A 16,635-nucleotide genomic window follows, 5' to 3' on the forward strand; every position below is an offset into this window, starting at 1 on the left:
CTCCCTGCGGACATGGCATCTTTTCACTCCCTCCTCTCTACATTTTCCTCCTCTGTTTCTGCTGCTAAAGCCACTTTATACCACTCTAACCCTAGGAAGCTCTGCCTCTGCCTCCAACCCTAGGAAGCTCTTTGCCACCTTCTCCTCCCTCCTGAATCCTCCTCCCCCTCCCCCCCTCCTCCCTCTCTGCGGATGACTTCATCAACCATTTTGAAAAGAAGGTCGACGACATCCGATCCTCGTTTGTTAAGTCAAACGACACCACTGGTCCTGCTCACATTGCCCTACCCTATGCTTTGACCTCTTTCTCCCCTCTCTCTCCAGATGAAATCTTGTGTCTTGTGACGGCCGGCCGCCCAACAACCTGCCCGCTTGACCCTATCCCCTCCTCTCTTCTCCAGACCATTTCCGGAGACCTTCTCCCTTACCTCACCTCGCTCATCAACTCTTCCTTGACCGCTGGCTACGTCCCTTCCGTCTTCAAGAGAGCGAGAGTTGCACCCCTTCTCAAAAAACCTACACTCGATCCCTCCAATGTCAACAACTACAGACCATTATCCCTTCTTTCTTTTCTCTCCAAAACTCTTGAGCGTGACACTTCCTACGGCTCCCATAGGCTCTCAGAGCCCGGGAAAAAGCTGAACGATATCGAGGCAGCCTCTGGCTGAAACACTTTATCGCGTTTGGCAAGTGGCCGATCAGAGTACTATGGGCTTAGGCGCGTGCCCGAGTCGACCCCATGCTTTATTTTCTTTCGTCTGTTTACCTAAACGCAGATTCCCGGTCGGAATATTATCGCTTTTTTATGAGAAAAATGGCATAAAAATGGATTTTAAACAGCGTTTGACATGCTTCGAAGTACGGTAATGGAATATTTTGACATTTTTTGTCACGAAACGCGCCGGGCACGTCACCCTTCTTTACCCTTCGGATAGTGTCTTGAACGCACAACAAAACGCCGCTATTTGGATATAACTATGGATTATTTGGAACCAAACCAACATTTCTTATTGAAGTAGAAGTCCTGGGAGTGCATTCTGACGAAGAACAGCAAAGGTAATCCAATTTTTCTTCTAGTAAATCTGAGTTTGGTGAGTACCAAACTTGGTGGGTGTCAAAATAGCTAGCCCGTGATGGCGAGCTATCTACTCATGAGATTGTGTGTGTGCAGTTCTCTGTAAAACATTTTTTATCAAAGATGCAACCATTGTTATTTTACCTTTTTCTTAGGTTGGCCATGGGTGGAAAGGGCTTAAAGTGTTGTTTCATTGTTTTTCTGTCCCTGAACGCAGCATGTGCTATCAAAGGAACGCTTAATTCAATAGATGATCTAAAGGACATGGACTTTGGCCAGACCTGTCCACAACATGACCTGATGCTGCTCCACTGGCTAGCCAACAACATGAACATTGACAACAACGACAACAATTTCAATCCAACCAGGGGACACTTTAGCTTTAATTTCTATGGAAATGCTGACAGACACCCTCCGTTACCTATATTGTCCGTTGAGGAGTGGAAGTTACTACTCACAAGGGAATCTCAATACCAATACACCTAATGTTAGAGCACTTCCTAGTAGGCCTAATGTTAGAGCACTTCCTAGTAGACCTAATTTTAGAGCACTTCCTAGTAGGCCTAATGTTAGAGCACTTCCTAGTAGGCCTAATGTTAAATCACTTCCTAGTAGGCCTACTGTTAGAGCACTACCTAGTAGGCCTAATGTTAGAGCACTACCTAGTAGGCCTAATGTTAGAGCACTTCCTAGTAGGCCTAATGTTAGAGCACTTCCTAGTAGGCCAAATGTTAGAGTACTTCCTAGTAGGCCAAATGTTAGAGCACTTCCTAGTAGGCCTAATGTTAGAGCACTTCCTAGTAGGCCTAATGTTCCGAGCACGGCCTAATGTTAGAGCCTACTGTTCCTAGTAGGCCTAATGTTAGAGCACTTCCTAGTAGGCCTAATGTTAGAGCACTTCCTAGTAGGCCAGATGTTAGAGCACTTCCTAGTAGGCCTGATGTTAGAGCACTACCTAATAGGCCTAATGTTAGAGCACTTCCTAGTAGGCCTGATGTTAGAGCACTTCCTAGTGGGCCTGATGTTAGAGCACTTCCTAGTAGGCCTAATGTTAGAGCACATCCTAATAGGCCTAATGTTAGAGCACTTCCTAGTAGGCCTGATGTTAGAGCACTTCCTAGTAGGCCTGATGTTAGAGCACTTCCTAGTAGGCCTAATGTTAGAGCACTTCCTAGTTGGCCTAATGTTAGAGCACTTCCTAGTAGGCCAAATGTTAGAGCACTTCCTAGTAGGCCAAATGTTAGAGCACTTCCTAGTAAGCCTGATGTTAGAGCACTTCCTAGTAAGCCTGATGTTAGAGCACTTCCTAGTAGGCCTAATGTTAGAGCACTTCCTAGTAGGCCTAATGTTAGAGCACAGTTATGTTTCTCAACTATGCGGAGAGAGGTGAGAGAAACAGGGACAGGATCATAGTCCAATTTAGTTCAGAAAGGTTAGATCAGTCCATAGTAGTGGATAATGTCTTCATCACACAGCACCATCCATACATTCAGAACATAGGTACAGCATATAGGTACATATAGAACATAGGTACAGCATATGACCCAGAGAACACCTACTGCATCACCCCAAACCTCTTAAGATCCAAAGTCTCTCGACCATTGCCCGATCTGAAATTCCTTTTGGACCAGGGTGTGATGGTGGTTCTTTATGAGAACAATGACAGTGAAAGCAAGCTAGACAGTGACTCGGCTGACACAGAATCTGGGAGCTGGGACACCTCACTACCCCTCAACACTTTTCTCCAGGTCAGGCTCCACAAGAAGGCACCATACTTCTTTACAAGGTTCTTTAGACGTCCCACTATTGTCAACAAAATATGTAGGAGTCCTGAGTTTCATGATGCCAAGGGAGAGATTCCTGTTGATCGACAGTAAGCAGCTATAGGTCTAACTCCAGCAATTTGTCTTGGACTGAAAGGCCTGCGGTCTCCTGTGTGTGAAAAAGTAATTCACTGACCGGAAGATAAAGTTGGATACGAACAGATTTGGATGATGTACTTGAGCATGATGTCTATGCGTATAACTCTAGTATGGTCATGTCTCCTGGGGTCCAGGCCAGATTCATGCTGCAGTGAAGATCCAGTGAAGTAGCCCGTACTCTGCCCTGGGAGAGAGTTGAGCTCAGCGTGATCAGACCATATCAGAGTGGAACTACAGATGAGCTGTAGTCACTGTAGGAATTAACAGAGAAATTTGAAATCTCCCCGTCATGTAGAAAACATCAACAATTTACACAATTATTATATTTTTTGTATTAGCATTATTATGTATATTGTATTAGCTGGGTTCTCAGATGTCCTTCTTCTGCCTTCCAGTGTTATTAATGGTTTAGTACGCATTGGTATCCCATTTCATACTGATTACGCCAAGTTTATACTGATTATGTAATTGCCTCTAGATTTTTGTTTAATTGATGCACCTTGTTTGTACTTTTTATTGATTGATTTAAATGTCAAATGAATGTCATGTGTTTACATAGTGTTAGAGCATACGTTTCCAGCAGGAACTCCCTCCTCTCCAAACCTTTAATTAAACACCTCATTGCCAATTAAGGCTAATTAGGGTAAGGCTTGACAGGACGACTGAAGTACTGTAGCACACTAATGTTTAGGATAACCATGAAGGGTGTATTTATTAAACTTTTGATTAATGATTAACGCAGTCACTTGATAAGGTTGAAATATTCTCATTTGCTTCCTTTTTTTCACCTCGTTTCAGATGACTATCCTAATGCTCTCAGATCTCCATTCTGAGGGTAGTGACACATGCGTCAACAAGCTTCTGATTAACCGAGCGCTAAAATAGAATTTGGTTCCATTTGAGACGCTTGATGTGCTGCAAGTCCTGCCTCTACCATCTATTCATCATGAGCATAATAACCTATGTGGGTGCTTGAAAGATGAACAAGGAGAGATTCATTAAAGATAACTAACTAAAACTAACTAGGTTTCTACTTTTATCTGTTGATTAATAGTTGGAGTAGAGAAACATACAATTTTGTATGATACTGGGCAAAAGCTCCCTTAAATTAAACTTAAATTAAGCACTGACCCTCCATTTTGGATGTGAGATAAACATAGTACTTTGTAAAGACCAGTAGAGGGCAGTACATCACACAGCTGTGGCTGGACCAGAGGTATTCAACATGGGTTCCTGGGAGCCACAATGTCTGCTGATCTGTACATATCTAACTCAAATACTTTGTACCGCTGCACATTGATCTGGAACTGGTACTCCCTGTATGTAGTTCCATTCTTGTGTTTTTTATTGTATTCCTCTTGTGTTAGTTGCTATTTAATTTTATATTAGTATATTTAAACTCTGCCTCAATTGCAAAGGTTTGTATGCAAGCATTTCACTGTAAAGTCTACAACAGTTGTATTCTGCACATGTGACATAACATTTGATTTTCTCTTCTCCCTCTGACTGGTCCTTAATTTACCTAATCCCTTAATGTCACTGATTGGTCTGAGAGTGAAGACATTAGGATTCCCCAGTCTAAATCAGTTGCTACATTATACTGTGGTTCTTAATGGTGTAGGTCCTCACCCCTCTGGGCTGACCTACCCTTATATCACTTTCCAAATTGTGGACTGGCTGGTGGGTCATGGCTGATTCATTTTTCAAACCATAGTGCAAAAGGTTTGAAACCACTGTAGGTGGACTTCAGTGACTGACTACTGATATGAGATTTGTCAGAAAATCACCATTGTCCAGCTCCATCATAATCCCAGTCATCTTTTCACCCTCACACTCAGTTTCCTGGAGCATATCTTAAAGGGATCCTTTGAGATTTTGGCAATGAGGACCTTCACCTACTTCCCCAGAGTCTTGTGGATACCATTTTTATGTCTTTGCGTGCAGTTTCAAGGAAGTTGCTAACTAGCGCTGACTCTGAGGAAGGAGATAACGGGCCTCATTGCCGAAATCCCGAAGTATCCCCAACAGTATTCTTCTTGCGTTAACAATCATCGACAAGGATTCCAACATGTAGCACCAGTCACAGGTTTAGTATCTGATAGGAAACAGCACGGATAGCACCTCATGCAATGAAGCCACCACAGATCAGCCTCTTACTCTCTGCGCACACGCTGGTTTGGCGCTTGTTGACTGGGGTAACCATAGTTACCAAAAATAATGCAAGTTTACAACAGGAATACATGAAAATTACAATGCACAGTATAATAATAATTTCAACTATGTACCTGAAAGGAAACAGCATAACATGTCATGCAACGTGCTGTACAAAAACACATAAACCCCCCCAGGACACAGTGAATAAGCAGCTACTGTAGCATTGGCTGGAATCATATTAGACAAAATGCATCACAAATGGCCACAAAGGAAACACCACATCTCATGTACAATATAATGTCTTCAAACACATTGCTTTAACTTGTACATTAGATCTGCACATAGGACTAATAAAATCACTTTTTTCATGTACAGTGCTTTGCAACCGTTAACTTGCCACTGGTTTGGCACTTGACTGGGACAATTGTAACTCAAACAGCGCCCCTCGTAAAAGCAAGCCACGCAAACCAGTCAGTAAGATTCCATGTTGAATGAGTGAATGCAAGACAAAACCAAAACTAAAAAACCCATTGGCTTACAATAGAGTGATAAGTGGAATCACCAATAATAATTATATTAGAAATGCACTAACAGTAAGTCACTCTGGATAAAATATATATTTTTTTTTACAAAAATGTTACAAACATTAAGGCAATTCCACAGGCAGTTAAAAATGTAAATATCAATGTCATATATCACGTTATCAGGTGAGCTCACCCCTGGACAAGGCTCTCTCTTTTGGCATCATAAAATTCAGAACTCCCACATATCTCGTCCCCAATAGTGGCAAATACACACAAGGTCATTACCTTCTTGTGGAGCCTGACCTGGAGACCAGAGTTAAGGGGTACTGAGGTGTAAAAGGGTACTGAGGACCCTTTTTTGTTTTTGATTTTCGCCTAAAAGGACATACCCAAATCTAACTGTCTGTAGCTGAGGACCTGAAGCAAGGATATGCATATTCTTTATACCATTTGAAAGGAAACACACTGAAGTTTGTGGAAATGTGAAATTAATATAGGAGAATATAACACATTAGATCTGGTAAAAGATAATGCAAAGAAAAAACTATAATCTTTAAAATGCAAGAGAAAGGCCATAATGTATTATTGCGGCAAAGGCGCAACTTCGATTTTGGACACTAGATGGCAGCCGTGTATGTGCAAAGTTTTAGACTGATCCAATGAACCATTACCTATCTGTTCAAAATAATGTATCAAGATTGCCCAAATGTGCCTAATTGGTTTATTAATACATTTTCAAGTTCATAATTGTGCGCTCTCCTCAAACAATAGCATGGTATTATTTCACTGTATTATTTCACAGCTACTGCAAATTGGACAGTGCAGTTAGATTAACAATAATTTAAGCTTTCTGCCCATATCAGATATATCTATGTCCTGGGATTTTTGTTTGTTACTTACAACCTCATGCTAGTCACATTAGCCTACGTTAGCTCAACCGTCCCGTGGGGGTGACACCGATCCCATAGAGGTTAAATAAGGTCTGGGGACGTGTAAAGGACAATACAATTGCCAGAAGAAGTGCCAGACTAGGTATGTGTCTCCAGCTGTTTTCCAGACTCTCCAGACTGTTGATTTCTACATGATATATATATGTAGAATGTCATTTCTGCTCATGGTTGGGAGACTTTGTGTTAGGAAGTTGAAACTGACAAGGTATTTCTTGTCTGGATCATAGGCACTTCCTCTGTTTCCATTTAGTGGATTGTGCTGTATGACGTCTACTGTGAACTGATTGGACTCTTCCTCTCTAACTCTGAGTATGAACCTGTCCCTATTTCTCTCTTTGACTTGACTAACCTTCGAGTGACATACTCAGGAAGTACCATAGCGTCATTGTAGTTGTTATTCCCTAGTGAGTAGTATATTCTGCTTTCAGGAAGCAGAAAAGGTAACGAACTAGGCATAGTCTCTCCTGGTTGGGTTGAAATTGAGTCTCATGTTGCCGTAAGTGTAAATGTTGTCAGCTAGTGAAGAAGCATCAAGCCTTGTTTATTTTTTTTATGTAATCTTTATTTAACTAGGCAAGTCAGTTAAAAGCAAATTCTTTCCAATGACGGCCTACCGGGGAACAGTGGGTTAAATCCTTGTTCAGGGGAAGAACGACAGATTTTTAACTTGTCAGCTCTGGGTTTTTATCCAGCAACCTTGCGGTTACTGGCCCAACGGTCTAACCACCAGGCTACCTGCCTCTAACCACTAGGCTACCTGCCTCTAACCACTAGGCTACCTGCTTCTAACCACTAGGCTACCTGTCACCCGTTGTGGGGGATAGGTGTGTCCAAAGTCTATGTCCTTGATATCCTTAATTGAATTAAGGGTACTTTTGATAGCGCATACTGAGGCCAGAGACAAACACAGGATTAAACAACCCAGGAAGCCCCTACCAACCATTGCCAACCTATGACAAAACAACATTTGCACCTTCAGTAAAACATAAACAAATAAGTACATCTGTAACTTATTTCTAGTGGTTGGCAATGCGTTAAAAGTTTTAGGACCCCCCAAAATGTCAGAAAATATTTGACAAATTAATTTTGGAGAGAATTGTCACTATATCGAACCTATGTCCCAACCTATGTCCCTAAGGATTTCCAAAAGAACATTTGGAAACTTGTAAACATGATCAATACTGTAATATGATGTAATAAGTCACATCCAAAAATCGCACTAACCTTCTTGTGCAGCCTACCTCCAGAATCTAGTTTTGACTGTGTTTATTTCTCTCTTCTCTGTCAACAGATCCCAAGATTTAAACAGACTAAAAGGTGCTCCTTGTAGCTTACATACACATAACCAGTACACAGTGCAGATACAAGACGACAAGGGTCAGCAAAACTGAGTTTTACAAAGGCTGATCTATGACGTCACTGGGTCACTCATGTTTAATCTGAAATTAAACGTATCCCTAGTGAGTAAATCACTTTCAGTGGTCATAAAAGGTCATAGGCGGGGTCTGTCAGGTGCACAGTACACAGTGCAGATGAAAAATGGCATTGCTGTTCTTATTTGATTACAGTAAAACAAGTAACATTACTGTTATTGAGTTATTTAGGGTACTTATCCACTCCAAATACATTTTTATCACTTTCCAGTAACTCATAAGACTCTTGATAGAATATTGATGAGGTATAGTGTATTTTGAATGAGTTAGGATAGAATTTAGCTTTGGCCGGGCCATCCAATCCCAGCCCACTACACTGTCCTTCCTCCCTCTCTTTTCTCCCTTCACACCTGGAGTATGTGTTGTTCTACTGAGAACAGAAGTGGTTCCCTCCAATATGATCTGACTCTTAATAACGTTATTTAGCTGACATGTCCCATGTCCATGCTACATGATTCAGACCCCATGATGCTGAAATGTCAGTGTGACCTTATTTCCCTCCCCCACCTCCCTTTTGAATTACCAATGTAGTGTAGTGCAGCGCAGCACGTGTGCTCGTTTCTGTGTGTGTGAGAGAGAGAGAGAGACAGATTACCCTGTACTTTTAATTCCCCGTCATAATCCATGGATCTATTAACCATGGGCCTACAGTATTAACCTCTGGTGGGTTTGGTGTGGTAATCCACAGTTTGTGTTGATTCAACCAGTGTTTGCCTAGTGGGTAGTTTGTGTTGGGATGGTCACAGGTAGATCTGTAACAATCGCAGATAGAGAGACAGAGCTGAAAAAGGAATCAGCCATGACTAACCAGTGACCAGCCAGTCCTGGAGCCTTACATGCTGACCAGAGCGAACATGTTGTGTGCGCAAGGGTTGCAAAATAAATGTACATATACACATTATTCAGTCATTGCACTCACACTGCTCGTGGGCATCAGCGAGCGACTGCATGGCCAGGCGCTAAAATAGAAATCGGTTCTATTTGGGACGCTCAACATGCTGCCAGTCCGGCCTCTCCCATCTCCTCATAGGTTTTTAAGAGCATATACCCACGTGCCATCTCCTCATAGGTTTTTAGAAGCATATACCCACATGCCATCTCCTCATAGGTTTTTAAGAGCATATACCCACGTGCCATCTCCTCATAGGTTTTTAGAAGCATATACCCACGTGCCATCTCCTCATAGGTTTTTAGAAGCATATACCCACGTGCCATCTCCTCATAGGTTTTTAAGAGCATATACCCACGTGCCATCTCCTCATAGGTTTTTAGAAGCATATACCCACGTGCCATCTCCTCATAGGTTTTTAAGAGCATATACCCACATGCCAGCTCCTCATAGGTTTTTAAGAGCATATACCCACATGCCATCTCCTCATAGGTTTTTAAGAGCATATACCCACGTGCCATCTCCTCATAGGTTTTTAGAAGCATATACCCACGTGCCATCTCCTCATAGGTTTTTAGAAGCATATACCCACGTGCCATCTCCTCATAGGTTTTTAAGAGCATATACCCACATGGGTGATTGAAAGATTAATTTAGGTCCACACTCCGGTAGGTTGTAGTAATGCTGTAAAGTTGGTTGCCAACTGCCATATTAAGTCAAAAATAACAAGAAGAAGCCTGAGGAAGGAGGAGAGATGACAAGAAAGGAATTCGGTTTACAGTTTTATCTGTGGATTAATTGTGGGTGTAGAGGACCTTGTGCATTTCAGGTCAAATAAGAACCCAATGTTTGTATCCCAGGACAAATTAGCTGGCAACAGCAAGCTAGCTAGCTAAATTGTCATAAATGTTTAATGATTTTCGACTTGTCCCCAAATTAATATAATTGGTTCAGAGTCTGTTTTGATATTTCAACCTGATCGCTTCTGGTGTGGGTAAACAAAATCAATGTGCGTGCGATGGCACACACGGTCGCTCGCGTGTGTCCGGTTTGGTCAGCATGTTAGTATGATGTAGCAACTGATTTAGATAAACCAAAATAATTCACTCTCAGACCAATCAGGGGCAGTAATGGGTCAGGTAAGTTAAGTGCCAGTCAAAGGAAAATTAGCAGACACTGTGGCTATCAGGAACCCATGTTGCACACCTCTGGTCCAACAACAGCTGTGTGATGTACTGCCCTCTATTGGTCATTACAAAGTACTATATTTATCACACATAGCCAACATGGAGGAGGACTCATGGCTGAGTTTCATTGCAGTAGAGTTGTTCTCTTCCTTCTACGCTAAATACCTTGCCCTGAACAGTTGGTAGCTTGTTGCTTAGGAGCAGAAAAACGTTGCCATAACTTTTCCTGAAACATAACGTCTTGTCTCCCAGGGTGAAGGCAGTGGAGGGAATCAACACTGTATGCAATTTCAACAGTGTGATTTTCCTGTTTCTAGGCAACAAGTTAAACATATCTTTGTATTTCTGAAAGATACAGTTTGTGTTTATTATACTAGCATCTACTAAACTATTCATTTTGGTTATTTTACACAATGGCATAGAATACATTTATATACAAAATACACATTTTGTGTAATGTAGGTAGAAGGAATAAGGTTATAATGAAGGGAAAGTGAATAAGGGTAGAAGGAAGAAACACACTTTTTGGAATGAAACTCAGTCCTGAGCCCTCCTTCATGTGAGAGAAACACAGTACATTTTACGATTTAGGAGGGCATGTAACAACGGTTAATGTAATAACGTTTCTATGTAATAAAACCGGTTAATATAATAACTTGCCGGATAACCTGGTTAAATGTTGAACGGTTAACGTATTAACTTTTCCCACTAAATGTAATAAGTTATTACATTACCCACTGGTTATTACGTATTCTGGCAAATAATAACTTTTTTGAAGAATAGCGATAATAACTTCAACCAGTCTTGTAATAACATACTGTGATAGATGTTTGTGCTTTTTTAATAACCAATTTCTGTGTTCATGCAAGTGACTGACTGAATGTATATCTGTGAAGAAACCTCACTATCAGTAGAGCAATTTGGCAGTACACCCAGAACCTTGTTTTGAGAACAATGGATATCTCAGATTCAAGGTTTCAGCTTGGAGAGAAGAAGCCTTGTGAGGTATTGGTCTGTCACATGCATGAACCACATGTTAATGATGAATTAATTATGAATTATGAATTAGCTAAATCATGCAACTAGAACTTGTCTGTGTAAGCAGTATATAACAGAACTAATGGGACAGCCCCAGCGGAGCTCACTTCAGACCGGTACTTTATGCATCTAAGTTTGACTGTGACCTCTCCAGTTTGCTGTTAATAAACAATGATTCATTTAAGATTGACTTCAGGTGTTCCATGTGTAGAATTTCCACAACAATACCAAAATCAATGTTTTTATGTATTACTTCTCTCAATTTGATACCACATACCACCACATACCACCAATTACACACACACACACATACACACTTACACACGCACCTACACACACACACACACACACACACACACACACAGTTTGCCATTGTACAACTGGAACTTGTACAACCCCTGACACAACGTACACACAACAGGCTGTGTGTCATGATGAGTAACCTTGTTTGAGACCTTGTGGTGCCCAGGAGACCCGGGTTAGAATCCAGTCTGTGTCTGGACAGGTCTCTGCTAGGAGGGGAAGGTCAAATGGGGTGAAGTGTAACAGGGGTTGTTTTTTTGTTTGGTGAACCTCACTTGCTTGTTGAGTAATCTTGTGTGAGACTTGTGTTAGCTTCCCCGAGATAAAGACTACACTTTAGACTGTTTTGTGGTTGTGCCTTTCTCAAGAGCACAAAGGCAGGAGATGGCTTCTAGAAATAGACACCAGCAACCCTCCAATTGCAGGTTCACTTCCACCAGATTTTTTCCATCAGCCCCAGGATTCAAACCAGCAACCCCCCAGATGTTAGCCTCCCCTCCAACCTCTAGGCTACAGTACATGCGGCACCATACTTCAACAAGGTAACAAGAGACCCAGGGTTGAACTAACAACCTTCCAGTTACTGGCCTGTCACTCTAGCCTCTTTAGGTTACTAAACATACAGAACCTTCTTGGTTATGCTCCACCACCCATTTCACCACCTCCACACGACTACCTATTCAGGTCACTGCACCAAATAAAAAGACTGGTTTCTAGCCTAGGTCTCCTGCAGGCCACAAAACTGTGTTAACCTGCTAAGCTTAAGCATAGGCATTAGCTTAGGGAGCTTACACAAGTATAACCACACCTACAGTATGTCACTTTTTAGGTGCCACCCCCTGCTGCATTGGTAGGGGGATTTGGGTTCAAAGGGGTTACATTATGTATTTCACTTTCCTAAATGGTGGTTCAGGACTGGCTGGTGGGTCATGGCTGATTCCATTTGCAAACCATAGTGTGAATAGGTATGGAAACCACTGTAGACCGACTTCAGTGACTGACTACTGATATGAGATTTGTCCAAAATCACCACTGTCCAGCTCCTGCATAATTCCAGTCAGATGTTCACACTCATCTTCCACGAGCATATCATTGAAGGGCTCAAGAGTGGATCCTGGGATAAGAAAAACTCCACCATTTTGTTAGTTTTTTATATTTTATCTTGAATTTATCATGTAGCTTTTTTTGTGATTATATTTTCATTGAATTTTCACAAAACACAAACAGAAACAACAACAACAATGCAGCAGGTAGCATGGCGGATAGGAGCATTGGGCCAGCAACCCAGTAAGGTTACTTGTTTGAATCCCCAGGCCGCAAATGTGGAAAACATTTTTGTTCTGCACTTGAGCAAGGCAATTAACCCCCAACAACTGCTCCCCAGACACCGACGACGTGGATTCAGAGGGTTTGGATAAAATGCAGAATATACATTTAGTTGAATGCATTCAGTTGTGCAACTGGCTAGGTATCCAAACTTTCCCTACAAAGATCTCCAGCCCATGATGAATCATAAAGAGGAAAAAAAAGTAATGTACTGAATGATTTGTCATGAGGACAGGTCAAGCCACCTACCCACACCAACAGCTCGTAGTCATCCCCTCAAAATAGCAAAGAAAGAGGAACAGAAGGGATTTTTGGGAACAGATTCTCTTTTACACTTCACACAGATTAGCAATTAAAATAAACCAAATGAAAAGCAGGGTACATAAATGTTAAACATTAACAAAAGCAATTACAAAAGCAGTTAAAAATGAGAATATCAACATCATAGATCATGTTATCAGGTGAGCTCACCCCTGGACAAATCTCTCCCAGGGTGGAGTGCGTGCCTTTTCACCCCCAGATTTCTCCAGTATGAATCTGGCCTGGACCCCAGGAGACATGGTCATACTAGACTCATACACATAGACATTACACCCACGTATACCTGCCCAATCAGAGCGGCTTTCCTCAGAGAACTTTACAGCCCACTGCCAGGTGTTATGATCCAGGGTGCCTTCAGAAGAGTAGAACCCAACCCAGGAGTTATTAAACGTTTTCTTCCAGTCAGTGAAGGACCTCTTTACGTACAGACGAGCGCAGGCCTTTCCATCCTTCACAAAGAGCTGCAGACTGGCGTCATGTCCGTTAATATCAACAGGAATCTCTCTGTTGGCATCGTGAAACTCAGAACCTCTCCAGATCTCCTCTCCAGTTGGAGACCCAAATCCCAAGTAATTCCACCATGTTTTTACCTCCTTATGGAGCCTGACCTGGAGACCAGGGTTAAGGGGTACTGAGGTGTTATAGCTTCCAGAGGCTTTGCCCCCAACTGATGATCTGTCTAGCTCGCTCTTACTGTCAGGGTTATTGCTCTTATAAAGAACCACCATTACGCCCTGGTCCAATAGCCTCTTGGGGATACCACTCCAGATGATCCTGGCTTTTCCTCTATTTGTGGTTTTCACCTCAAGCTTAATCAATGTATTATCCTTATCCTCCATGACCCTCTTGGATTGTAATATTAAACCAAACGCTTGGTCCTTAATTAAGGTTTTGGGACGTGTAAAGTACAATACAATAGCCAGAAGAAGTGCCAGACCAGGTGTGTCTCTCCAGGTGTTTTCCAGATGCTCCAGAATATTGTCGTTGATCTCTACATTATATGTTTGTAGAATATAATTTAGGTTAATGGTTGGTAGACTTTGGATTTGTCTAAGGAGGCTGACATTGACACGGTATGTATTGTCTGGATCATAGGCACTTCCTCTGTTTTCATTTCGTGGATAGTGCTGTGTGACATAGACCTCGTCTACTATGAACTGATTGGACCCTTCATCCCTAACTCTGAGTATGACCCTGTCCCTGTTGTTCTCAGGTCCCCTTGAGTTGTAGAATCTTTGAGTTACATAATCAGGAAGTGCCAAAGCATCATTGTTGTTGTTATTGTCAGCAAGATTCCCTAGTGAGTAGTAATTTCCACGTTGATAGGGCAGAATAGGTAATAGATGGGGATTATCAGCGTTTCCATAGAAATGAAAGCCATAGTCTCTCCTGGCTGGGTTGAAATTGAGTCTCATGTTGCCTTTGTTGTCATTGTAAATGTTGTTGGCTAGCCAGTGGAGTAGCATGAGGCCGTGCCGAGGAGAGGTGTGACCAAACTCTATTCCCTTGAGATCATCTATTGATTTAAGGGTTCCTTTGACAGCGCATACTGAGGCCAGAGACAGACACAAGATGAAACAACCCAGGAATCCCCTTCCAACCATGGCCAGCCTGTGACAAAATAAATATTGTGTAAACATTTGCACATTTATTAAATAAATTAATAAACAAATAAATAAATACATCTGTAACTTATTTCTAGTGCTCGGCAATACGTTAAAAGTTTTAGGACTCTCCACAAAACATCAGAAAATATCTGACTAACTTTCATTTTGAAGTTAACTGTCACTATATCGGACCTATGTCCCAATAATGTAATACGATGTAATAAGTCCTCACATTACACGGTATGTATAGTCTGTATCAGTAGCTTATTTCTTGTGGTTGGCAATAGGTTTAACGTTTTAGGACTCCCAAAAAATGCTAGGTCTGAAATTGTTAGCACTAAAAATGTCAAAAGATATCTGACAAACTTTTATTTTGGAGTGAACTGTAACTATATCAGACCAATATGTCCCAATATGTACGATGAGGTTTTCCAAAATAACATTTGGAAACTTGTAAACATGATCAATACTGTAATATGATGTAATAAGTCCTCACATCAAAACAAAACAAATGAGTCCCAATAAAAAATGTCACTCACCTTCTTGTGCAGCCTACCACCAAAATCTAGTTTTACTGTGTTTGTTTCTCTTCTTTGTCAACAGAACCCAAGATTGAAATGAACTAAAAGGTGCTTCTTGTAGCCTACATACACATAACCAGTACACAGGGCAGATACAAGACAAGGGTCAGAAAAACAGAGTTTTACCAAGGCTGATCTACAACATCACTGCGTCACTCATGTTTCATCAGAAATGAAACTTATCGCTAGAGTGCCTTTCACTTTCAGAATGCAGAGAATGTAATGCGCTGGGTCTGTCAGAGTTTCTATAGAAATGAAAGCCATGCTTCTAGTGGTAGGGATGGGCATTCCGAGTCTTTTCGGTGAGCCGGATTATTTGGCTCCACTCAGCTTGAAGAACAATTAATTTAGCTCCAAACAGCACTTAGTTCAGCAAAAAAATTGCGACATTTCATGTAAACCCTAAAAAGCTGCCTGCCATGACATGAGACCATGACATGTGAGTTCAAATACAGTTTAACTGATGAAATTATTAGGTGACCTGCAAAAAACAATTTGCTGAAAAAATGCGTGGACCAGAATGAGGCTCTCTCCTTACTTTCCATTGTTCCTGCAGTGAGGAATAACCATCTTCAACTAATGCTTTTATCTGCAGATGATCAAGAAGCAGTAGTAGCAATACGCAAACCAGGAATCCAAATTACTTCTTTTACACAGGTGATTCGGTTTCAACCTTCCCCAAAAAGATCTGTTCAAAAAGAGTCCTTTGTTTGCGAAATGACTCATCACATTCAATTTTTTTAAACATTTTAGTCATTTAGCAGACACTCTTATCCAGAGCAACTTACAGTAGTGAATGCATACATTTCATACATTTTTTTGTACTGGCCCCCTGTGGGAATCAAACCCACAACCCTGGCGTTGCAAACACCATACTGGCATCACAAACACCATGCTCTACCAACTGAGCCACAGGGAAGATTCTTGTAGCCTACAGACACATAACCAGTACAATGGCATTTACACAACTCTTGCGTCATCTCTCTTCCGTCCTCTCTCGCCTCCTTTTGAAAAAGGTCAAAGGTAAATGAGGAGAGGTTCTACTTCTCCACTCACAAGTCAGCAAAACAAATTAAGTTTGATGTGCAAGACATTGTATAGATAATACGATAAGTCACATATTGTTTTTAAATGTGTGCATGCTTTTCTCGTCCTACAAAACAAAAGCTGATTCAAAGTGGGTGTGGCAGATTTCAAGGACTCAGGTAGGATACACATGACCATCCTCAAGGAAAGGAGGGTATTGATGAGGGGGGGGACATTTATGACCCGTTTCAAGAAGCTAAGCATATGTCGCACGTCACAACTTCACAGGTGTCACGGCT

General features: G+C 41.6%; 1 protein-coding gene across 1 annotated transcript; it reads right to left on the reverse strand.

Annotated features, from left to right (window-relative positions):
- Nucleotides 1–13,106: 13,106 nt before the first annotated feature.
- On the reverse strand, nt 13,107–15,488 carry LOC106590896 (uncharacterized). The gene is made up of 2 exons (XM_082960967.1): nt 15,269–15,488; nt 13,107–14,733 (listed from the first exon to the last, which is right to left on the reverse strand). Exon 2 carries the CDS (start codon nt 14,724–14,726, stop codon nt 13,269–13,271), a length of 1,458 nt encoding a protein of 485 aa, XP_082817093.1. The 5' UTR covers nt 14,727–14,733; nt 15,269–15,488; the 3' UTR covers nt 13,107–13,268.
- Nucleotides 15,489–16,635: the final 1,147 nt, after the last annotated feature.

The sequence above is a fragment of the Salmo salar genome, chromosome 14 (assembly GCF_965601325.2).
Source record: "Salmo salar chromosome 14, fSalSal1, whole genome shotgun sequence".
In the NCBI taxonomy this organism is placed as follows: domain Eukaryota; kingdom Metazoa; phylum Chordata; class Actinopteri; order Salmoniformes; family Salmonidae; genus Salmo; species Salmo salar.